This window comes from Muscardinus avellanarius, assembly GCF_963383645.1.
Source record: "Muscardinus avellanarius genome assembly, chromosome: 16".
Classification (NCBI taxonomy): domain Eukaryota; kingdom Metazoa; phylum Chordata; class Mammalia; order Rodentia; family Gliridae; genus Muscardinus; species Muscardinus avellanarius.
The window spans coordinates 19,293,345-19,317,806 of record NC_137802.1 but is presented as its reverse complement, the minus strand read 5'-3'; the positions used below and the strand labels follow the sequence as shown (position 1 = coordinate 19,317,806).

At 46.5% G+C, this 24,462-nt stretch overlaps 1 protein-coding gene across 1 annotated transcript; it reads right to left on the bottom strand.

Annotated features, from left to right (window-relative positions):
* Positions 1 to 19,585: 19,585 nt before the first annotated feature.
* Positions 19,586 to 23,505, bottom strand: FBXO39 (F-box protein 39; the record flags this gene model as incomplete). The annotated part of the gene is made up of 3 exons (XM_080712674.1): positions 22,414 to 23,505; positions 20,328 to 20,504; positions 19,586 to 19,714 (listed from the first exon to the last, which is right to left on the bottom strand). Exons 1-3 carry the CDS (start codon positions 23,437 to 23,439, stop codon positions 19,586 to 19,588), a joined length of 1,332 nt encoding a protein of 443 aa, XP_080568800.1. The 5' UTR covers positions 23,440 to 23,505.
* Between the last annotated feature and the right edge of the window lie 957 nt (positions 23,506 to 24,462).

Sequence of the window (24,462 nt, the reverse complement as noted above, 5' to 3'; positions counted from 1 at the left end):
AGAAGGGCGCAGGATGTGTTAGTTGAGATTCATTTCAATTGAGAGGTAGCCCCCGCTTGCTCATGAGACGGGATGCCAATATTTCGTAGTCTCTCAAATCCCCTTCCCTGAAAAACATTGTGGTGTCTGCTGGCTTAGACCCCCTGCCCACGCCGGCCCATGGGAAGTCTGCACAAAACGTAGATGGATTCTGAGCCCCCCACCCCGAGTGAAATGATTCCAACTCAAAACGCAATCTAGTGGCAGGGATGAGAGGGCGTTCCAGGGTGCTGAGGTTTGGGGTTATGAATGGGATTTCCCTGGCTCTCAGGCTTCAAGAGGGCTCAGAAGACCCGGGAGCAGGCGCGTCCTCTGCGGGCTGGGCGGGGCGCAGCCGGTGCGTGGACCCCAGGTGTGGGGTTGTCAGTTTGAGGAACAGCTCTGGATTCCAGAGGCCGCTTGGCCGGCGGAGCCACACGCTCTAGCGCCCCCGCGCGGTGAGGAATTTTAGAAGTTTTTTTTCTTTTCCTAAATAGAAACCCTGAGTGCGTTTAGTGCTGGTTTCTAGATCACTTAGAGGTCAATGAGAGTATTTTTTTCTTCTTAAATGCTCCAGTAACAGTAAATGAAAGGAAAAATAATCTTGCTAGCATAGATTAAAATCTGTGATTAAGAGTATAGTTTCTGAGCCAGGTGCAGTGGTGCACGTGTATAATCTCAGTATGTGGGAGGCCGAGACAGGAGGATCACAGGCTCCAGACCAGCCTCAGCAATTTAGCAAATCCTCAGCAACTTAGATGCTGTTTCAAAAAAGTAAATAAATAAAATGGGCCGGGCATGATGGCACACATTTGTAATCGGCATTTGGGAGGCTGAGATGGAAGGATCGCGGTTTCACGGACAGCCTCAGTTACTTAGTGAGGCCCTCTGCAACTCAGTGCGACCCTGTTTCAAAATAAAGAATAAATATAAGGCTGAGGGTGCAGCTCGGAGGTAGAATGCCCCTGGCTTCCATCCCCAGTACCACAAATAAGTCTGGGGATGTAGCACGGAGGTAGAAGGTCTCTGTACCACAAAAGAAAGAAAGAAATATAGAAAGGAAGGAAGGAAGGAAGAAAAAGGCTGGGGGGTGTAGAAGTGGAATGCCTTGGGTTCAAACCCTTTTATCAAAAAAAGGTGTAGGTTTTGGGGGGGCAGAGTGTAGCTCAAGGACTTCACAGGGTCTGTCTCATGAGAGCCAGCGTTCAGTAAACACAGGCTGCCTGGGATGGCCCCACCCTACACCAGTATAATCTCTGCATGGGCATTCTCATGGCTAGTCTCGGCTGTGTATAATTGTTTCTTCCTTAATTGCATGTTGCAAGCAGTTTTCTAGGTTGCCTTATCATTATCTTAATGGCTGCACATGCTTCTTTAAAAGTTTTTACTAGCCTGTTTCCGTATATTCACTGTCTTTTCCAAAGAGCTCTGCTTACAGCCGGCTGCCTTCTGCTGGGTGGCAGCAGCTCAACAGCACGGCTGGCAAGCCGGGCACCGTGGCGCATGCCTGTGATCCCAGTATTGGGTGGGAAGCCAAGACAGGAGAATTGCAGGTTTGAGACCAGCCTCAGCAACTTGGTGAGACCCTGTTTCAATCAATCAATTAATCAATGGGATGGGGAGTCAATCTCCAGTATAAAAAAATCTGGCTGGTTGACTGTCAAAGGAAGACCTCTGCCACGGGAAACTTTCACTCACTCATTCCACAGCAGAGAAGGAACACATTCCAAGTACAGGTACACCGCTCAGTGCCTCCCACACCTGGAGCTGCTTTTATACCTGCACCAGCATGCGCTTCCCTACTGCTTATTGGACACCTGGTGAGAAGGGCACGGAAGGCTTAGATTCTCACCCAACACTGCCAAGAAAACCCCTCCTCCTCTTAGGGCTCTCTGTAGGGAAGGAGGAGGATTAGACTAGATGGTGCAGAGTACTCCTTGTATCCAGCGTTCCCTAGGTCTGGAAGCCTAGCCCCAGCTGTGGCGTGGGACACAGGAACAGCCAGGAATGTGGACATAATCCCAGGATGGTTAGAATCTAAGTGTCCATTGGTCCAGAGATTCTCTGCTGCTGTTTAGGCCCTCTTAGAAGCCAAAAGCATGGGCCTAATGTTGATCTGTGCCACGCATGTTGTGGGCATTACCTTTTGGGGTGTTGAGCAAGTAGACAGCTCCACTTGTGCCCAGAGCAAGGTGGGCGCCCCTTCATCCTATGAGAGATCTCTGGGTGCTCTCCTGCTCTGGCATGGAAGGGTTCAAATATACCTCTGCAGCTTAGAGGGCAGACCTAAAAATTTGTGCTAAGTCAACAGGGTTAGGAGGCCTATACCAGTGGGTGCCATCAGCGTGGTTCTAGGGAAGACCTGTCCTCTCCAGTACATCTTAGAGAGCCTGGCTGCCCAGTGGGTAGTTCAGATCCCAGGCTCTGCAGTTAGATCAGCTGATGGTTCAGATCAGCTCTGCCACCTCTGGTAGATCCAGAGCAAGGTGCCCAACTCCCCCAAGCTTCAGTTGCCCATGTGTGAAATGAAACAAAACCTAGGACTGCAAGATAAAGTACCAAAGACTCTCAACAGTGTCTGGCATACGTTTTATGGGAGTGCTGTTTTGATTGCGGTTGAGGCTATTTCTCGATATGTAGATACAAAATACTTAGACATCAAGATTTCACGCCGGGCGCGGTGGCGCACACTTGTAATCCCCACGCTTGGGAGGCTGAGACAGGAGGATCGCGCAGGTTCGAAGCCAGCCGCGCTTTCTTAAGAGACCCTGTTTCCAAATTTAAAAAAGTATAAAAATAGGTCTGGGGGTGTAGCCCGCAGGTAGAAGGGCTTCCAGGAACCCTAGTATCACCAATAAATAAATAAACTTTTAAAAAATAGGACTGGGCGTGTAGCTCGTGGGTACAATGCCGTTGGGTTCTATCTCCAGTACCGCAAAAATAAATAAATAAAAATAAAAACTAAAAAAAAAAAAGATTTCATATGCAGTGCTTGACCTCATCAGTGTGTTTTAGCCTTACCCTTTTTTTTTTTTTTTTTTGGTATTGGGGATTGAACCCAGGGGTATTTGATCTCTGAGCTATACCCCTACCCTTATTGGTTTTTTTTTTTTTTTTTTCTGGTGGTACTGGGGGTGGAATGCAGAGGCTTTCTGCATTCAGGCTACACTCCCAGACCTATTTCCTATTTTGTGTTTTATTTGGAAACAGGGTCTCACTAAGTTGCTGACAGCCTCAGTAAGTAGCTGAGGCTGGCTTTGAACCTGTGCGATCCTCCTGTCTCAGCCTCCCAAGCGCGGGGATTACAAGCGTGTGCCACCATAGCCAGCAGCCCTATTGTATTTTTTTTAAGCGGGGTTTTGCTAAGTTGCTGAGGGTTTTGCTAAATTGCTGTGACTGGCCTCAAACCTGAGATCCTCCTGTCTCTGCTTCCCAAATACTGGGTTTACAGCTGTGTACCACCACAACCAGCTAGCCAGTATTTCATTAGGGCATTTGCAACTAGCCCGTGGTAGCAAAAGCCTGTGGCTACCAAGTCTACCCTGTACCATGCTCTCTGACCCACCCACACCAGATATTCTTTCAGGCTAAAAACAAAACAAAAAGACAAACACATATTCTTAGATAATAAATTTTTATTTGGGAGTCACTGAAACTTGAGTGTCTGTAATTCCTTTCTTGGTTAAAGCTTCCAGAAATTTGTTTCTGTTACTTGCTCCCTTAAGAACCTTAATAGACATTAAAGGGAAGCCAGTGGCCTTGCTGGGACCAGAGAATATGGGGATATTACTTCTGAATGGGAAGCAGGGCTCTAAGGCAGTAGCGTGACTTGCTTATATTCAAGCTATTCAAGCTCCTGTACTCTGCCATGAAAAGCCTTCCCTCCAGAGACCATTCTCCCCTCTCAACAGGATTCACAACTACATTTGCCCCAGCTGGTACCTCTCTCCTTTTTGCTCCCCTCCTTCATCAGCTGGGTCAGAAATGAGCTGCAAAAGGAGGTTGGGCTAGTGAGCTCCTCTCCTGAGGAGTGTGAACTTGAGGCAGAGAGATGTCAGTTCCACCTGGCCGCACTTTTGAAGAGAGGAGGTGTAAGCTTTGGAACGAGGATGACAGCTGTTGTCTGTTATGTGGATGGGAAACAGAAAGCCAGTTTGCAGCAAGAAGAAAAAAATAGAAGCCAGTGTAGCAAGACAGAGAACAAACTCTCCAGCACACAGTGGCTTCCCTTCCTCAGCTCAGGTGCTTCCTGAGGGCCTGGGTTCTGTGAGCTTGGGCTTTGGGCTCTTATGCACCCTTACACTGCAGCCTCCTTTCTGCTCACTGTTATAGTTTGGATATAGAATGTTCCCTACAAGAGCTCATGTATTGACAATGCAAAAAAAAAAAGTTTAGAGGTGAAAAATCAAATCATGAGGGTTCCAATCTCATCAGTGGATTTATCCATTAATAGGTTAATGGAGTGACAAGGTAGGCAGGTAGGATGTGACTGGAGGAGGCAGGCCTTTGGGGGTGTGGTCTTGGGGACTAAATATATGTCCGTGTGCCCCCTGCTCTTTCTGCTTTCTGCCACCATATTCTAAGCTCTGCAGATGTGACCTGGCCTAACATGGACTAAACCTCTGAAATCTCTAGAACTGTGATCCAGTGAATCTTTCTCCCTCTAATTTGTGGTAATCAGGTTTCTGGGGCCATAGAGTGACAATGCTGACTGAAACACTGATGTCCAGTGGTTTTCTGTGGCTACCACTCCCCAGAGTGTAGCTCACAGGCCTGACTGGGAAAGTGGGCTGAGAGGGTTGGGATAGGAGTAGGGCCACCCCTGAGGAGGATCTTGAGGGAGGAAAAGTAGATGTTGGCTTGGTGGAAATGGAGGGAGACAGTCCAGGCAGTGGCCCAGAATACATAAAAGTCAAGGGATCTCAAAGAAATTAGTTTCTAGAGCAGTGAAGAATGGGTGTGAGTCCCTACAAAGAGTGTTACAATCTCCAATTAAAACCAAGAAGGGCTGATGAGTCTTGCATGACAAGTAAGTAATCCTCTTTCTTTCTTTCCTTCTTTCTTTTTCTTTCTGTACTAGGGATTGAACCCAGGGTGTAACCATTGAATTACACCCCCAGCCCTTTTTATTTATTTATTTTTATTTTGGAATAAGGTCTTGCTAAGTTGCTACAGCTGGCCTCAAACCTGAAGTCTTCCTGTTTCAGGTTCCCAAGCACTGAAACAGTGGCCCATGGTCTTCTACTGTTAGTAATGTTGACAATTATGATAACCATTAACATATGTTGAGTGTTTGTAATGAATGATAGTGATTTGGGAGAAATGCGAATTTGAGAACAACCTCAGCAACTCAGAAAGACCCTTTTTCAAAAATAGAAAATGAAAAAGGGCCAGTGGTAGAGATTGGAGGTAGACTGCCCCAGGTTCAACTCCCAGTACTGGAAAAAATAAATAAATAAAAAGAGAGAGATAGTGCAAACTGCTATATCTATCTTACAGGTGGGGAAACTGAGACTGGAGGAGTCCCACATTCAAGAAACCTATCGCTATAGCACATATACTTCTAAAACTATGACACCCACCCTTTAGTAGCGAGGCGAGATGCTGCGTGTGGAAACTGAAGCATGGTCAATAATTTGCTCATAGTGACTCAGTGTCGGATTTAGAGACCGAGCTTAAGGTTTCTAGATCAGACCTGAGACTTTAAGACCTTAATTTTGGGAAGTCTGTTTGTTTCCTGTGATGACTTAAGAGTCTATCCCTTGCCTCCGAGTTTGAGAGGAGATCAGTAACCACAAGACTCAGGTGAATACCAGAAGAGGTCTTTTGTACTTAAAAGCCACAATGATTCATCTTTCCACATGCAGAAGACAAGTGTTAAGGGAATTTATGAACTCAATTCTGTGAGCTGATTTAATTTGTGGATTTCCTAACCACCCTGCATCCAAGGGCACTTGTACTTGATTGTGGCTTGGGACATATATCCCGTCAGTGCAACAATCCCTCCCATGCTCTGACGAAGAGCACATGCTCTGAGCACAGAGCCTTCAAGTGGAGGACGCAGGGGTCACTGTTGGCTGCTCCACTTTGGGCTACCTAGGCAGCAGCCATGGCCAGCCCCTTTTCCAGCTCCTCTATAGAGGGTAGATGAGCAGGATTCATTCTCAGCCTCCCTTGTAGATAGGAGGTGGCTGTGGAACTTGATTCTGGCCAATGAGGTGAAAGCAGAGGCTGCCTGGGGGGCTCTTCTAGTGGTGGTGCTGGCTTCTCCTCCTGCCGTGGCAGTGATGGAGTGTTTGGAGCTGTAGCAGCTTCCAGAAACCACGGGGGAAGGCAAAGAAAAGCGCAGGGTAGAAATACTAGTGCCAACCCTGGAGACCCCCCGAGCAAACCAGCAGCCAATTGACTCTAGACTCCCAGTTAGTGAGAACAGTGAGTTCGCATTTGTTCAAGCAGGAGGTGGGTCTGTTGATCCTTAGAATCGAGTGTATCCTGACTCACCACCTTGTTTCAGAGCCTAGACAGCGGCTAGCCCAGGGCTTTTGTTCTCTTTCTTTATATTTACCCCCGGAAACATTTGTTGAACAAGATCTTATGGGAGAATTGTGATAAAATGTAAAGTGGAGGGAGAGTTCCTTCGGCTATCTCACTCAATCTGGTTAAACAGGTGAGAAACCTGAGGTCTGGCAAGGGCAGATGTGTGGCCTGGGGCAGTCGGTGGGGGGAGGGAGGGGGAAGGCAGGCTCCCCTATCGCCCACAGAGTGTTTTGTGAACAGAGCATACTGGGCATTGGAAATGGGAGCTGACTTGCCAGAGGCCACACAGCTAACCATTGACTAGTGGTTCATTGGATCTCAGGCTTTCTGCAATCAGGATCTGCTGCCTCAAAGTATTTTTCACCTGTAAAATTTTATTCACAGGTTTTGGCAAACCTTGTAAAAAATGTAAAAGTGAGCCAGGCGTGGTGGCGCACACTTGTAATCCTAGCATTTGGAAGGCGGAGACCGGAGGATTGTTACCGTTTGAACTGTTGTGGTTTGGGGAACTGTTCTCGGGGACCTCTGTTAGGCTCCTGGAAACTATTCTCGTAACCGAGGGTCCTTATTCTGAACCAGGATCGATATACACTAGTCCGAACTCTTGCTGAAGACTTAAATAAGTTTATTATTAAAAAGATAGAAATACAGGGGATAGTTACAGCCCTATACAATCTCGGTATCGTATAGGGGGGTGGCCCAAATGAGGTCATCGACAATTCCTGGATACAGAATATTTTATTTTATTTTTTGTTTTTACGGGTTTGGGGATAGAACCCAGAGGCATTTGACCTCTGAGCTACACCCCCTGCCCTATTTTTTATTCTTTATTTTGAAACAGGGTCTCACTGAGTTGCAGAGGGTCTAAGTAGCTGAGGCTGTCCACGAACCGCGATCCTCATCTCCGCCTCCCGAATGCTGGGATTATAAGCGTGTGCCACCATGCTCGGCTACAGAATATTTTATAACCAGTCTTCTGACCCTACTAGATCTCCTTGGAAGGTCTTTTGATGTGTAGATGACCTGCTCTGTCTCCAGCACAGACACACCTTTTATTACATTCCAAAATGTGTTAAGTTGCTTATCTGGAGTCTGGGATTCCCCCACATCCTTGAGGAAGTTCACTTCTCTTAGAAATGTAAAAAGACCCTAGGTGTCTTCTATTCACTTACTAATTACTTTTTTTTTTTTTTTTGAGGATCTGGGGATGGAACCCAGGGACATTTGACCTCTGAGCTACACCCTCTGCCCTCTTCTTTTAATTCTTTATTTTGAAACAGGGTCTCACTAAGTTGTATCTCAAGACCCTAAAAAAAAAATGTAAAAGTTAGGAAGCCTCTTACTGGTGCTCCTGAAGCAGGGAAGGTTTGCTCATCCGTCCAGCTTTGTTACGGTGAAAGATGAATGTTACCGTTTGGGGGTGAGGGTTACCGTTTAGGGGAACTGTCCCTGGGGACCTTTGTTAGACCCCCAGAAACAATTCCCCTCAAAAAACCCATGGGTTCTTGTCCTGAGCTAAGGATAAATATGCAATAGTCTGGACTGTTGCTGAAGATTTAAAGGTGTTTATTAAAAAGATAGAAATACAGGAGCCAGGTGTGGTGGTGCACACTTGTAATCCCTGCACTTGGGAGGCTGAGACAGGAGGATTGCGTAGGTTCGAAGCCAGCCTTAGCTGGTTTAAGAGACCCTGTTTCCAAATAAAGTATAAAATGGTCTGGGAGTATAGCCCGAGGTAGAAGCCCCTGGGTTCCATCCCCAGTACCACAAAAAAAAAAAAAAAAAAAGATAGAAATACAGAAGACAGTCACAGCCCCATGCCATTCAGGAGTGGCATGGGGGGGGTGTGTTTTGAACGAAATCACTGAAATACAAAACCCAGAATAGTTTTTATAGACATAAGGCCCTCCATCTTGTTCTACGTAACTCTGACATAGGTCAATTCCATCCCCTTGAGTTTCTTGCCGAACTTTGATCTACACCCAGGTCTCTCCTTTCCTGAAGGTCATCCCCTCCTCCCATCCTATTATCATTTATCATGTAAACCTGTCTTTAGAATGAGGAAGTCCTAGCTCCCCTTCTCTTTCCACTTGTTAATTACCTTTAGCTAGGTTAATTTACGTTACAATAGCTGCCTGCTTCTTGGCAGAAACCAAGTCCTTCCACAGGTCTGCCCCTCACTCAATTTTGAAATATATTTACTAATAATCAGAGCTTTCTCAAATCTTCCTAGGCCATTTACAATACTGGTACATTCCCCCCTCTCTCTAGTAACTTCCTGACACCTGTCAGGCCAAAGGTAAATATAGAAAATGCGTTTTGACTTTCACAATTCTAGTAACATGTAACATGAGCTTATTTCCCATCAAATTTCCCTCTTATTACTACATACATGTACCCACAGCAAAGGAATAAGGACGACAACGCATCTGGATTCTTCAAGCTGAACAGGATGACGTAAGGGGAGCCCCATTTTGGGTACATATGTATGCAGTTTGGCATGGGGGAATCAGATGGGTCCGTCCCATGTGTCTCTATGACCGTCCAAAGGGCTTTGATAAATGTCCCTCTTTGGGTCTGCTCGTACCACCATCTGAAGTCTGAAAGCTTCCAGCCTATGAGAGATGAAACTCACTCCACAATTTAGTAAACATGGCCCCAAAAGCAAAATGACAAGGAGAACGAGCAGGGGAGTTATAAATGGCATGAGCCATGCCACCCATGATGAACCGTATCCGAAAAATCTTTTATGTTGTTGAATATGTGTTAATTGTTCTTGCATGTCTGATATTAAACTATGTATCTTTTTTGAATTATCAATGATGTTAAAACAACACATTTCAGGGAATTCTTGACACCCTATATGATGGAGCAAGAGCAAATAATCAATTGTCTGTTTTCTAGCGTGGCTTGGCGTACTTCACCCAGTGTAGTGTAGTACTGGTACCAAAGGCTGAGTCATTAACAATCTTAGTGAATAAACAGGCAAGTCGATTAATCTGTGTATAGACACTTAACATCAATCCCAGGATGGCTAATAAAGTGAGAGAGAGTCCTTCCCTGAGGCCTGGGGACCCAAGATTTAAATTATTGTCACAATCAGATGGTAAAGAAAAAATAGAACGAGTGACTCGTCCGGGCGGGGACACTGGGGGAGTAGGTAGAATCATCCCGAGCAGCTTTGGAAGCTTTTAGGGATGATGGAATAAGAACAATTAAAACAGAAAACTGACCATTCTAAGGGGAGATATAAGTTTGACGCTGGGACTGGACTGTCTGCCACATGGTTGCATTAGAGATTCCAGGGCACGGGTCCCACACGCAGACAGTCTCCCGGGACAACTACTGAGGTTGGAATAGGGTCTTCCACTGTCTGAACATTTTTATTAGACTTATAACCATGAAAACTTAAAAATGACATTAAGATTTGTTTGTCTTTCGATGTTCTGTTAGGCCTAAGCCAATTAAACGAGACATTAAAACCTGTTTGGCCGACTTTGGCTTAAACATACAGAAGTGGGATGTATTTAGTAGATTTTGTGCCGTGCGAACCCAGAAATTAGTACTGTGGAGATCTGAAATAGGCTGTGGGGTAATCTGAATAAAGATTTTAGATGATTCCTTATATGGTATATCATTAGGGTACTTTTTTGAATTTTAATGCACTTATAGGTGCCAGTATCTAGTATAGTGGCTTGAGGTAGAATAAGAGAAAAATTGGTATTAGAAGGCTTTGACTAATCTATTAAATTTATTTTTATTATTTTTATTTTTATTTTTGGTGGTACTGGGGGTGGAACCCAGAGGCTTTCTACCTCCGGTCTATACTCTCAGACCTTTTATATATTTTTATTTTGAAACAGGGTCTCACTAAGTTGCTGGAAGCCTCACTGAGTATCTGAAGCTGGCTTCAAACCTGCACGATCCTCCTGTCTCAGCCTCCCAAGTGCGGGGATTACAAGCGTGCACCACCACGCCCGGCCAATTTTTAAAAAATTTTTTATTGGCCGTTAATTTTTTAAATCTCGACTGTTGAGCTGTATGAGAAAATACTGTTTTTGAATCTCTTACCCATATTACCGGTCCTATGGGAGAAGTGCAGTTTGTCCAACACTGCAATATTAAGGAGTTTCCTATTGCCCCTGTGTCACCACTGTAGCTAGAGGTGATAAGATAGCATCCTTCAGCAATTGAACACATAACAATTGGAAAAAGACAAAAATGAACCACCTCATTGTTTAATTAATCCAGAAAAATGAGTATAATCAAGAAAAGTGAAAAGACACAAATTTGAGTGTCTGTATACTCCTGGAAAGTGCCCTGAAGGCACTCCTCCTGGAGCACCTGCAAGAGTTGTTCAGGAGTACCTAAGGGGCCACGAGGGAACAAAGTGAGCTCTTGGGTAAAGTCCAGGAGAAACCTGTGGGATTCTTGTGGAGAAACTGGCGCACTAAATTGTCCCTCTTAATCGAGACTACTTAGCAGGAGATGTCTTCTTGAACAGAAGTCTGAGTCCCTCCAGTGGCTCGCAGGAATAGTCTGGAGTGGTCTCTGGAGCCTCGGAGGTCACAGCGGGAGCAGGAGGCGGGCCTTCTGCTGTCCACTTCTACACCCTGGTATGATGTATCCATGACTCAATGCCAGGTACCTGAACAGCAGGGGGAGTAGAAATGATAACGGGATATGGGCCCATCCAGGGGTTTTCCTTTCTTTCTATGGATTTGATTAGTACCAGATCCTCTGGACAAAACAAAGGGTCCCCGTTCCCCTCCAGCGCTGTTTGGAGTTTTCTGAAGACTTGTTGATATGCTGCCAATTGGGGAACATAGTCTGTTAATATTTGAGACTCTGTATCTAAGACTATATCCCGAGTCAGGAAAGGTCTCCCATATAGCTTTTCAAAGGTGGTGAGATTCAATTGGCTAGGCGTATTACAAATCCATATCAGCGCCATTGGGAGTAATTGCCACCAGGGGGCCTGTACCTTCTGGGTTAATTTGAGAAGGTGCCGCTTTAAAATCCCATTTGCCCTTTTTACTTTTCCTGAGGACCGGGAATGATAGGCACAATGTAAATTGGAATCTATTCCCAGAGATTGAGTGATACCTTGGGTGACTTCTGATTTGAACACTGGTCCATTATCACCCTGTAATGAGTGGGGAACTCCAAAATGGGGAATACTTTCTTGGAATAATGCCCTTATTACCTCCTGGGCCTTTTCTGATCTACAAGCAAAAGCTTCTACCCATCCTATAAACGTATCTGCTAGAACCAACATCACCCAGTGCCTTTTCCCCCTGGGCATGTGAGTGAAATCAAGCTGCCAATCCTGCATGTGTGCCTCTAGATTGCTTGCCTGGTGGGCTTAACAAGCTATTTTTGGGGTTAATTCTAAGACAGATCTCACATCCATGAACGATACAACTCATATTCTCCTGTAATTTCTCTCCAGTCAACAACCTTGAAGTCAGTTTTAAAGAATTATCCCTCCCCAAGTCATGCATCTGATGGAGAGCCTTAAGTATCTTCCACTGCAGGCTTTGGGTAATCCAGAGTTTATTGTCAGACGTAATCCACCGTCATCTACTATCCATTGTACGGCCCTGCTGCTGGGCTTTAGCGCTTTCCTCTTGGGAATACACGGGTCTCACTCACATCAGGCAGCAGGGACCCTTCCCACAGGACGGGGCAGTGTCTGACATGGGCGGCTGGCAGCCTCTTGTGCTGCTTTATCAGCTAAGTTATTATTACCCTGAGTGACAAGGTCTGTTCCCCTCTGATGACCCTGACAATGTGAGATAGCCACTTGCTTAGGTTTTAGGACCGCCGCTAACAAGTCTGAAATTTGGGACTTATGTTTAATGGGGGATCCCAATGCTGTAAGCTGTCCCCTTTCCTTCCAGATGGCTGTATGCACGTGGATAACTAGGAAGGCATATTTTGAATCTGTATGAATATTTGCCCTCTTTCTCTCTGCCAGATTAAGGGCCCTTGTCAAGGCTATGAGCTCTGCTTATTGAGCACTGGTGGAAGGGCCCAAAGGTTCTGCTTCCTTCACCTCAAAGGGTGTGGTGACTGTATAGCCCGAATACCGTATTCATTCTCTCACAAAAGCACTGCCAGTCAGTAAATAATTCCTCATCAGGGTTTAGAAGGGTCCTGTCTGAAAGGTCTGGGCAGGGAGCCCAGAGATAGGTTAATGTTTCTTCACAGGAATGGACAGGGCCTCCAGAATCCTCAGGCAGAAAGGTGGAGGGGTTAAGGGTGGTGCATTTCTTTAGGGCTTTATGTCTGACCCCTCCATAAAGATAGCCTGGTACTTAAGAATGCGGCTATCTGACAGCCACAAATGTCCTTTGGATTCTAATAAGCTTCGGAGATCATGAGGGGTTTGTACTGTGAGAAGCCGCCCTAATGTTAGTTTTTGGGCCTTCAAAATAAAAATCCTGACTGCCGCCATTGCCCTGAGACAATCTGGCCATCCACAGGCCACAGAATCAGTTTCCTTGCTGAGATAAGCTACTGGCTTTTGAGTTCCTCCCCAGTCCTGTGTTAATAAACTCCTTTAAATTTTCAGCAAGAGTCTGGGCTATTGCATATTTATCCTTACCTCAGGACAAGAACCCGCATTTTTTTTTTTTAGGGGAATTGTTTCTGGGGGTCTAACAAAGGTTCCTGGGACAGTTCCCCTACATGGTAACCCTCAACCCCAAACGATAATATTCATCTTTCACGTAACAAAGCCACCACAGCTGGTTGAATGAGCAAACCTTCCCTGCTTCAGGGGCATCAGTAAGAGGCTTCCTAACTTTTATTTTTTTTTTAGGGTCTTGAGATGGAATCCAGAGGCATTAGACCTCCGAGCTACACCCCCTGCTCTGTTTTTCTTTATTTTGAAACAGGGTCTCACTAAGTTACAGAGGGCCTTACTAAGTTGCTGAGGCTGGCCTTTAAACCTGTGATCCCCGTATCTCAGCTTCCCAAACACTGGAATTACAAGTGTGCACCACCACACCCGGTTTCTCTCTCATTTTTAAAACACAAATGATGTTTAGATAGATTGTACTGCAACTAGCTTTTTTCACTTAGAATGTCCTAAAGAGTGTTCGTGTCAAGACATGAAGATCCACCCTAGCCATTACTTGGCACACAGCCGGGAGTCACCAGCCTTTGTGTCACCCATGCCTCAAATCATGGACTTTTTAGATGGTTGTAATTTTCTATTATTAGTAGCAGTCCTTCAGTAAACATCTTCATCATCCTTCCCCAAATCTGTATTTCTCTAGGTGGTTTACTCTTCAATCGTAGGCAAGCTATGTTCTGTGGATGGTGCCAAGGTTAGACTGGGATCTAGTAAGGTTTGGATGGGGACAAACTAGAAAGAAGGGGGCTGGAGAAACTCTCTAGGGTTGTCTCTGCCTGGCAAAGCCTGCAGGTCTCTCAGCTGTGCTTGGTGCATATTGGTGTTTAATTAATTAATTAATTAATTAATTTATTGATGGTACTGGGGATGGAATCCTTCTACCTCCGGGCTACACTCCCAGACCTATTTTATTTAGAAACAGGGTCTCTTAAGCCAGTGAGGCTGGCTTCGATCCTCCTGTCTCCGCCTCCCAAGCGCGGGGATTACAAGCGTGCGCCACCACGCCCGGCCATATTGGTGTTTAGATCAAGGGATCTGAGGGAAGAGGGTGTTGTGGTTTGGATATGAAATGTCTCCCAGACATTCCATTGCAGAAAGTGGCATTTCTAGGCTAAACCGAGTAAAACAGAAGTTTTCATTTATCTTCTCTTTCAAATGCTCTTGTACTTAGTGGAATTCTGTTATAATCGATTCCAAATTTTGTCATGGGATGCAATGTATAGACTTAGGGAGATGGCTGTGGAGTTGTGTTGGGGGTGATACTTCCAGTGCATCCTAAGTGACCTTGAGCAGGTAAGTCTTGCAAAGCTGCATCTTCCTTATCTCTAGAGGAGAGATAATGGTAGTCTTTACTTTCTGGAGGTGCTTTGAGGATTACATGGAACCCTGTGAGCAACATTAAGCACATAAACACTCAATGGGTAGTCACCTTAATTACCTGTCTGACATGGGCTGGCTGTGGGGGAGGAGAAGGAATAAATTCTTTCCATTTTGTGGTTTGCATGGAAGAAAGAAGTCTTGGTTCTTAATCGGTAAAAAAGTATTGGTCCTGCCACCAGGAGACCATACAGCTCCAGAGCAAGGCACGTTCTTGTCTTGGGTCTGTTTCCTTATTTTAAACAAGGCCAAGCTCATGTATGTGCACTGTATTATATGCGTTCATTTTTCCCCCCATTGATACACAGAGTTGCTGAGTTACCTCTGGGAGGTAAAATGCTCACCCTAAGGGCACTTAACAGATAAATGGCAGGCCAGAGCTCACATCCAGGCTGCCTGGCTCCCAAGGCCAGCTGCTTTGGGATGTGTGGCCATCTCCATCCATGCTCAGCAGCACACATCTTGCCCCCAATATTTATGTCTCAGGGACCCTAGAGATGGCAGGGGGGTGCAGGGGGGTGCTATTTTACAAATAGCAGAAACTAAAGCATAAACAGGGTAAGAAACTTGCTCAGAATCACACAAATTAGTGGCCTAAAGGATCCAAGAATCCAGGCCTCAGGCCCTTCCCAGCCCAGAAAGACACAGGTCCATCCTTGAGAGTCTTTTCAAAACCAAAAAACTTCCCTCGTGTTGTCTACTGGCCTGTGGATAATGGTTTACACCTTATCTTGATCACAACCCAAATTTCCTTCTATATTCATGTTGCATTCAGTCCAGATTGATCAAACAAGATGCCATAGAATGAGTGGCTTGTAAAGAGTGGAAATCTGTTTTTCCCAGTTCTGGCGGCTGGTGGTTTGACATTAGAGGGCCAACATGGCTGGGTTCTGGTGAGGGTCCTCTTCCAGGCTGCAGGCTGCTGACTTCTCCTTGTATGAGTGAAAAGAAAGTAAGAGAGCTCTCTAGGGCCTCTTTTATAGGGGCACTAATCCTATTCATAGGGGACCCGCCCTCGTGACTTAATTACCTCCCAAGCCCCACCTCCAGATGTCATCACGAGTTAGGATAAGAGAAATAATAGGTAGAAGGAAACAAACAGGAAAGAAAAGGGAGACTATAGCTTTAAATCTAAAAACTACTATGGGCTTTATCTTTACCTCGAAGGTCTGTTTTCCTTCAGACCTAAATTCCTAAAAGGTCCAGTAAATATTAGTGTATTATATATATCTAGTTAATTGGTGAGTACTGATAGGTCAGGTCCCCCCACTTGACCCCGCAGCGGGGACAGGAGGCAGAACCCCTGAAGCCAGAGCAGAGATATCGCGAGAATCCAGGTGCCTTGAGACTCCAAACATTGTGAGACATACTCCAGAGGTCGCGAGACTACAGATGTCGCAAGAGAATCGGCATGCTTATAAAACATGGGTACTTCTGACCCGCCATGTGACTCAGCCAGCCAATTGGGACTCTCCAGATGTGTGGCTCGTCGGTACCTTCCCCCATGACCAGCTTACTCCCTGAAGGTGCCAGGTTCTTGATTAAAGCCGTTAATAACCTGGTTGGTGTTTTACCTCCTTCGTGTCTCCCTAGCTCCATTTTCAACGTTTCAAGTATATTTTATTAGCCTACAGAATCATGTTAGACTGATAAGTCTCGGCCTAAATTCTTTTGTGTGTGTGTGTGTGTGTGTGTGTGTGTGTGTGTGTGTGTGTGGTACTGGGAACTGAACCCAGGGGCATTCTACCTCTGAGCTACACCCCCAGCCCTATTTTTTATTCTTTATTTTGAAACAGGGCCTCACTAAGTAGCTGAGGCTGTCTGAACTGTGATCCTCCTGTCTCAGCCTCCCAAATGCTGGGATTACAAGCGTGCGCCACCACTCCCAGCTTGGCCTAAATTCTTAAAAGGTCCAGTAAATCAAGGCAACCAGGCTCACCCATCACATGTTCACCATTTGCCCAGCCCTCCCTCACCAAAGTCCCCTTTAAGAGAAGAGCTGTGAAAACCCAAAGGCTCGCTCTCTCTCTCTCCCTCCCTCCCTCCCTCCCTCTCTCTCCCCTCTCCCCTCTCCCCTCTCCCCTCTCCCCTCTCCCCTCTCCCCTCTCCCCTCTCCTCTCTCCCCTCTCCCCTCTCTTCCCTCTCCTCTCTCTCCCCTCTCCTCTCTCCCCTCTCCCCTCTCTTCCCTCTCCTCTCTCTCCCCTCTCCTCTCCTCCCCTCCCCTCCCCTCCCCTCCCCTCTCCTCTCCTCTCCTCCCCTCCCCTCCCCTTTCCCCTCTCCCCTCTCCCCTCTCCCCTCCTCCTCCCCCCCTTCCTCCTCCTCCTCCTCCTCCTCCTCCTCCTCCTCCTCCTCCTCTTCTTCTTCTTCTTCTTCTTCTTCTTCTTCTTCTTCTTCTTCTTCTTCTTCTTCTTCTTTCTTCTTCTTCTTCTCTCTCTCTCTCTCCCTCCCTCCCTCCCTCCCTCCCTCCCTCCCTCCCTCCCCCTGGAGTGAACAGCTCTTACTTTTCACCAGTCTCTGACTGGCACGTGCTGAAATTCTTTTCTGTCATGTAAGTCAAGGACTGTGCAGATCCTGAGTTGAAGAATCCATCCTTCTCCCATGACAATCACATTGGGAATTATATTTCAATAAGACAAACTTTGGAGGGACACAAACATTCAGCCCTCTGCACCTTGGACATGCAGAGCTGCTGGCCCTCGTTGCTTTGTCACTGGGCTTTGTCAGCTAGAGCCAGCAGCCAGGAGGAGGCCCCAGGAGTCCTGCTCATAAATACAGGCCAAGGACATACTGGAGCACTCCTGGGTATTCCTGCAAAACAAAACGAAAACAACAAACCAGGCTTGTAGGAGTTAATCCCCAGCCTTTTGCTCTGTACTGGAGAAAGATAGGTATAAAAAATAAGCTGCCACTCAGAGGAATACAAACATGAGAGTCAATTGGCTGTCCACAACTACTACCACTGGACCTCTGAATGTGGTAGAGAGAGAGAGAGAGAGAGAGAGAGAGAGAGAGAGAGAGAGAGAGAGAGAGAGATATGCCAGGTGTGGTAGTATACACCTATAATCCCCATACTTGAGAGGCTGAGACAGGAGGATCACAGATTAAGCTAGCTCCAGCTACTTAGTGAGGTTTGCAGTAACTTAGTAAGACTTTATTTTCAAGTAAAATAAAATAATAGGTTGGAGGATGTAGCTCAGAGGTAAAATGCCCCAGGTTCCATCCTCAGTACCGCAAATATATATATCCTCTTGTATGAAAACATGCTATCATAAATAGATTTCTATGAAGCTGTTCTTCATAAAAGGGTGGGTCCATCTTAATGGTTTGCAAATATGTCTGTTTCATAGGAGACAGCTGGGTCCTTATTCCTGTATCTGCACTCATATACTATGTTGCCTCCAGAAAATTCCAGGGAGAACAGAGGCAATTTTCAGTTGTTAAGATAGTTTTTATCTCACAGATTCCTTGAATGAAGGAATCCAGAGACCCTCGGAGATTCCCTGACCACTTAGAGAATTACTGCAAAGCCTCCCAAATGCTAGGATTACAAGCATGCACCACCATGCCCGACTCCTTTTTTTAATTCTTTATTTTGAAATAGGATCTAAGTTGCAGAAGGCCTCGCTAAGCAGCTGAGGCTGGCTGCGAACCTGCGATCCTCAGGGTCAGCTTCCCAAGTACTGGGATTACAAGTGTGCGCCACCATGCCTGGCTAAATATGAATTTCAACAAAGAGCCAAAAAGCATAAATATGGACACGGCACACAAAGGCCAGACAGGAAATCTGAAACAAGTAATTTATTAAAAGTATTCTTATATTTTATTAATTTATATACACTAGAAAAGAGAATAATATGCCACTGCGTGCAGAAAACAAAACAAACCCTATAGACCCATACATGTCTATGGCACAGGCTCAGGAACTTATTACTTAAAACACTGATTATTCTACTCTTAACATTTTTGATATACTTATTCTGTGCTTTAAAAAATCCTTAGATGTGTTTTATATGATATCACATTAAATAAGGGGTTCAGAGCAGTGCTTGGGATTACAGGTGCATGTCTGTAATCCCAGTATTTGGGAGGTTGAGATAGGAGGATCACAGATTTGAGGCCTGCCTCAACAATTTAGCAAGGCCCTCTGCAACCTAGACCCTGTTTAAAAAGAAATAAAACAGGGCTGGGGATGTAACTTGGATGTAGAATGCCCCTGGGTTCAACCCCAAATACAATAAATAAATAAATAAATAAATAAATAAATAAATAAACAAACAAACAAACAGAATTTGGTGTTCTTTTTTTGTTTGTTTAACATTGCATTAGAAACATTTTCCCGTGACATTACAAATTTTTCATAAATATAAGTGTAACAGGCACTTGGGGTTCAGCCCTGCTCCTGAGGACTAAGTGTTCACCACAGGCTGGACACGACATAAGCAGGAAATCTGAGTTCACAAGGCCATTAAGTGAGGGCCTGCTCCCCTCCCGTGGGTTCCAGCCCTGGACAGGGCGTTTCCTGCTTCATCCAGGGACAGGCCGTAGGATTTCCCTTTAAGTGAGCTCAGGCTCAGCCAACATGAACACAAGGACGTTCTGGCATGGAGGCAGATATAAGGACGTAAGGTATTTTTATGTCAGTCATAGACTGTTTGCCCACCGTAGATTCTGTTTGCTAGCCACACCGCTCCTCAGGAGCCCAGGCGAGTCAGACTCCCCGGGCAGGAAATTCAGGTGGCTTTGGGTTTTTCTCTGTAGCTAAATGTCAAAAAGCAATACTAAAACAAAAAGAGCAATCAGCCCCAGATAGTTGGTAAAGATAGCACTTTAAAGTCACCTGTGGCCTTCACAGCAACAGCAGTCCCGGTCTTTGCCGGGCTGTTCATACTGGTGTGGAACTGGCAAAAAGGAAAGAGAAGGAAGAGGGGTGGAGATGGGGGCGGCCCAAGTGTAGTTCTCTGAGGACCCGGTGTCCGGTGCTCCTACAGGTCTTCCTCTGGAGAGGGCGCATTACATCATGGGGTAAGCGATGACAAAATAGTTAAGCCCTGCATCCATCAGCTTTCTGTATTTCCTGTAAATTTCCCGGAGGCTTCTGTCCTCTTCATTCGTCTCATATCTGTTCGTATAAATTCTCACCTGTGCCGACAAAGAAACACACACACACACACACACACACACACACACACACACACACACACGGACTACGTCAACAGGCCCTGCAATGATTCAAATGATCCACACATATAATTACCTCCATAATTAGAAAAAGCCCAAACCTAGCTACTGCCATCCCTAGGTAGCCGTGGGTATTGATCCCAGGATCCTTTTCTGATCCCCAAATCAAGGATACTCTAATTCCTTATATAAAGTGGCATAGGGTTTCTGGGTAACCTATACACATCCTCCCATATATTTTAAACCATCTCTATTTTACTCATTATACCTAACACAATATAAATGCTAGGCATAAACTCTATCATTCAGGGAATATCAAGTCTGTATATCTTCAGTATAGATACAATTTTTTCCCCAGACATTTTTATCTGCAGTTGGAGGAATCCATGGACTAGAGCCCGTGGATATGGAGGGCTGGGTGTACCAAAGAAGGGAGCTCCAGGTTTCCAGACGGAGATGCCATGACTGCCTGCAGTCCCCACCTCGTCTCTAACCTGCATCTCAGCAGAGGCACCGTGCCTGCCCGTGATGCCACTGCGTGGACCCAGAGAGCCAGCCAGCCAGGGACGCTTACCTTGAGTGTCCGCAGAGCGCACTGCCCCTCCTCCTGGCTCTTCAGGATTCGCTCCACAAACTTAACATCGAGGAAAGCCCAGATTTTGAAGTAAAACAGTCTCCTGCAGGACAGGATGAGGAGGTGCAGCTCCTCATCGAGCGACTCGTGGTTGTTGTTGAACTCAAAAGTTAACTTCTGGAAAGCACCGTTGGGGAGCGTGTGGGCAGAGATGCCAAGACAGGCCGGGTCATTTGCAGCATCTCTACCGCCCGGCTTAGGACTCAGGGATGTGGAAGGTTTTTTAGATAAGGGACATCAGCATTTAGTTCTCAAAGGGGAAGAGGTTTGAGAATGACAGTGATTGCATGCAGATTTGTAAAACTTGGAATCCAGAGACCAAGCTGCTGGTCTCAGCCCTGCAGTGGACTGGCTGGGTGACTGTGGGCAGGCCCCCCAAACCCCACGTTCTTCTATAGCTCAGAAAACTCTTAATGAGCCAGGCATGGTGGCGCACGCTTGTAATCCCCGCGCTTGGGAGGCAGAGACAGGAGAATCGGGCAGGTTCGAAGCCAGCCGCGCGTGCTGGCTTAGGAGACCCTGTTTCCAAATAAAAATGTAAAAATAGGTCTGGGAGTGTAGCCCGGAGGCAGAAGGGCTTCCAGGAACCCCAGTACCACCAAAAAAAAAAAAAAAAAAAAAAGAAAACTCTTAATGAGGCCTGCTCAACCTGCCTCGGGCTTCTGTGAATATCAAGTGAGCTCTTAGCACCTTGATGTCCATCTGTGTTGATGGTGGTGGTTATATAACTCTTAATGTCAATTGTTACAACACTGAAGCCCTTAGGAGGGATAACAATCATCTCTCTCTCTCTTTTTGTTTTATTACTAGGGATTGATCCCAGGAGCATTGTACCTTTGCGCTACATCCCCAGCCCGTTTTATTTTTTATTTTATTTTTCCTTGTTCCCCATCTTTTTTTTTTTACTTTTATTGGTGCAATATAATTGCATATCATAATGAGATTCAAAGTGATATAAACACAATGAATACATTGCTTGTTATATTTTCCTTCATATATATACTCACCCTTCTTCCTCCCTCTTCATGCATGTTGGTGAGATTGGTAGTAAAACCTTGTATGGACATAATCTTATTTGAATGGTTCTATTTCTCAATTCCCATTTTCCCCTCCCCACTTCCCCTGTTTTATTTTTTATTTTGAGATAGGGTCTCACCAGTTGTTGAGGGTCTCGCTAAGTAGCTGAGGCTGGCCTCCAACTGGCAATCCTCCTGTCTCAGCCTCTCAAGCCCTGGGATTACAAAGTATGTGCCATCATGCTGGGCTCATCTTGATTTTTTTTTTTTTTTTTTTTTTTTTTTTGGTACTGGGGATTAAACTCAGGGGCGTTCTACCTCCCAGCTATACACCAAAGCCCATTTTTTTTAACTCCATATTTTTTTTGAAACAGGGTCTCACTAAGTTGTGGAGGGCCTCACTAAGTAGCTGAGGCTGGCTGCGAACCGGCAATCCTCCTGTCTCAGCCTCCAAAGTACTGAAATTACAAATCTATCCCTCCGTGCATGGCCATTCTTGATTTTATAGGTAGAGAAATTTCCAGATTAGAGAACAGCCCAGAACCTCTGAGCAATTCAGCAGACTAAGTCAACTTTGGCTTAGTTTAGTTTGATTCTTCCCATTCTGTCTTCCCGATTAGCAGGCACCCTGCTTGGCGCTGACTGTGGGAGCCACCTGTGTTCTGCTGTGACTCGGTGGGAGGGCGGAAGAGGCTGCTCACTGCGTCACCTGCAGGGCTCCTCCTGGCTCAGGCTTCGCAGCTCTGAGCTAGGGTTTTCCTTGGTTGGCATCCAACCAGAAAAATTCCCTGTCTCATGTGTAGAGAGTGAGCAGAAGTCTTTGTCACGTACTGTGCCCTGGAGCGTGGGAGGCTTAGTCTGATAACATTTCCTAGCACCTCAAGGTGGGATGGAGGGAAGGCATGGGGGCCAGCCAAGAGCAGGCAGCCCAGGCTTTCCTCTGGGGATGTCGGCCAGGTGGGCAGTGCTGGCACCTCTCAAGCCTCCGTAGACCTCAACTTTCTACCTACCTGCAGAGTGTGCCGGAAGGTGGGAAGGAGGTCCATCAGAGTGGGCCGCATGGACCAATCCGGGTCACTGAAGTAGCAGCTTCTCAGACTGACACTCCTGACTGGGATCTCCTGGAGGAGGATCCGGGCCAAGCGCTCGTACTTCATGACCCGCTCGAAGAAGAAGTTCACCTTCAGGTTGCTGGCCAGCTTGGCCAGCTTGGCCCAGGACATGCCCCACACGACCTGGCCGTGGGGGTCATGGATGTGGCACTTGATGTTCATGGTCCGGAGGGTGCCGGCATTGTTCTCGCCCAGGCTCTCCAGCAGCTCATCGGAGATACAGTTGTAGTTAAGCGTTAGCGACGACAGGTTGCGGAAGGCGGACATGGTCTTGTTGAACTGCGGGCTGCTGTAGACGGCCAGGTGATGGCTGAAGCAATCTTCCAGGTTGAGCTCGGAGGCTGCGCTCTCGTTCCGCAGGTAGCTCAGGGAGCTGAGGACGTGGCAGCCTTGCTCCACGGTCAGCCTGGCACCTTTCAGGCTGAGGTAGTCCAGGTGTTTGCCCATCTTCTTTAAGAAGAAGCACAAGCTCTTGATAAGCGAGCTGCGGATGCTATTTCTCCACACCAGGCGGTCCAGCTCCAGGTGCTGGATGGAAAGAGACTTCAGCCGGTTGTTACTCTTGCCCAGACATGAGAGAAGACCTCGCATGGTGACTTGGAACTTCTTGGTCAAGACAGCATTGTAAGGATTCAGGAATTTGATCTCCAGGTGTTCCAGATAACGACCAAATTTCTTAACATACCAAAGAGCTGACTCAAACTCCGATGCGTGTACCCTGGAGGGTCTCCCGCTGAAGGTGATGGTCCTGTACCGCCAGAGGTCAGCCGAGTACATGATCTGGTTCCATTTTCTGCAGACCAGGGCCGCCCTGGACCTGTCCCTGTCTCCCAGCCACCAGAAAACACGACGCAGGCACACATCAGGCAGAGCGGCCCAGCAGCTCTGGTCTTGGGGCTGGATCAGTTCACTCTCTTCGTCCATGGAAAACTGAGGTGTACAGTGCAGCTGCGTGGTAAGCAGGGCTTCCAAAAATGAGGAAAGGAAAGCAATCACTTATTTTCTGTGGGGAGCAAAAAAGAAGAACTGTTACCCGCCAAGGAGAAATTAAGCTCAACAGAACATGCTTTCTCTGTGGTCCCGTGTGTACCGTATTAGGCACTGTGCCCGGTGTACGTGGTTCAGTGATACGTTCATGACACGGCCCACATTGGCAAGGATTTCAGAGTCTATCCAAGGGCGTGGACCAGTACTCAGTTTCAGTGGAAAGGGCCAGGCATGCTCATGGTACATTGAGTAGTAATTCTCTCTGGGCAAGGAGAGAGTAAAGAGGGCAGCTCAAAGGAGGCCCGCAAGTGAGGAAGTTTTGAAGATGAATAGGATTTGCAAGGCAGACCGGGCAATGGGAGACCAGCTGCTTTCCAGGCAGAGGGATGGTGAATGCAGGCGCAGACCCTGAAGGCATGTGATATGTCCATATGCAGGAACTACATATTGTTTGCCTGGGACTTGTCCAGTCCCTGGTGAGCAGGGACTGGAGATGCTGGACCCAGTGGGATCATTGGAAAGTCCTGGATTGAGGGTCCCTAAGTAATGTGATAAAGGCCATGACCTAAACAGGGTGAGGTGGCGCAGGCCTGTAACCTCAGTACTTGGGAGGCTGAGATAGGAGGATTGCAGGTTCACAGCTAGCCTCGGCTACTTAGTGAAGCCCTCTGCAACTTAGTGAGACCCTGTTTCAAACAAAAGAATTAAGCCGGCTGTGGTGGCACACACTTGTAATTCCAGTATTCGGGAGCCTGAGACCAGAGGATTGCTACTGGGTAGTAGAGCCTCAGCTACTTAGTGAGGCCCTCTGCAATTTAATGAGACCCTGTTTCAAAATAAAGAATAAAAAGTAGGGTAGGGGGGTGTCACTTGGAGGTCGAGTGTCCCTGGGTTCCATCCCCAGACCCACACACACAAAAAAAAAAATTAAAGAATTTAAAAAATAGGGTCAGAACTTGG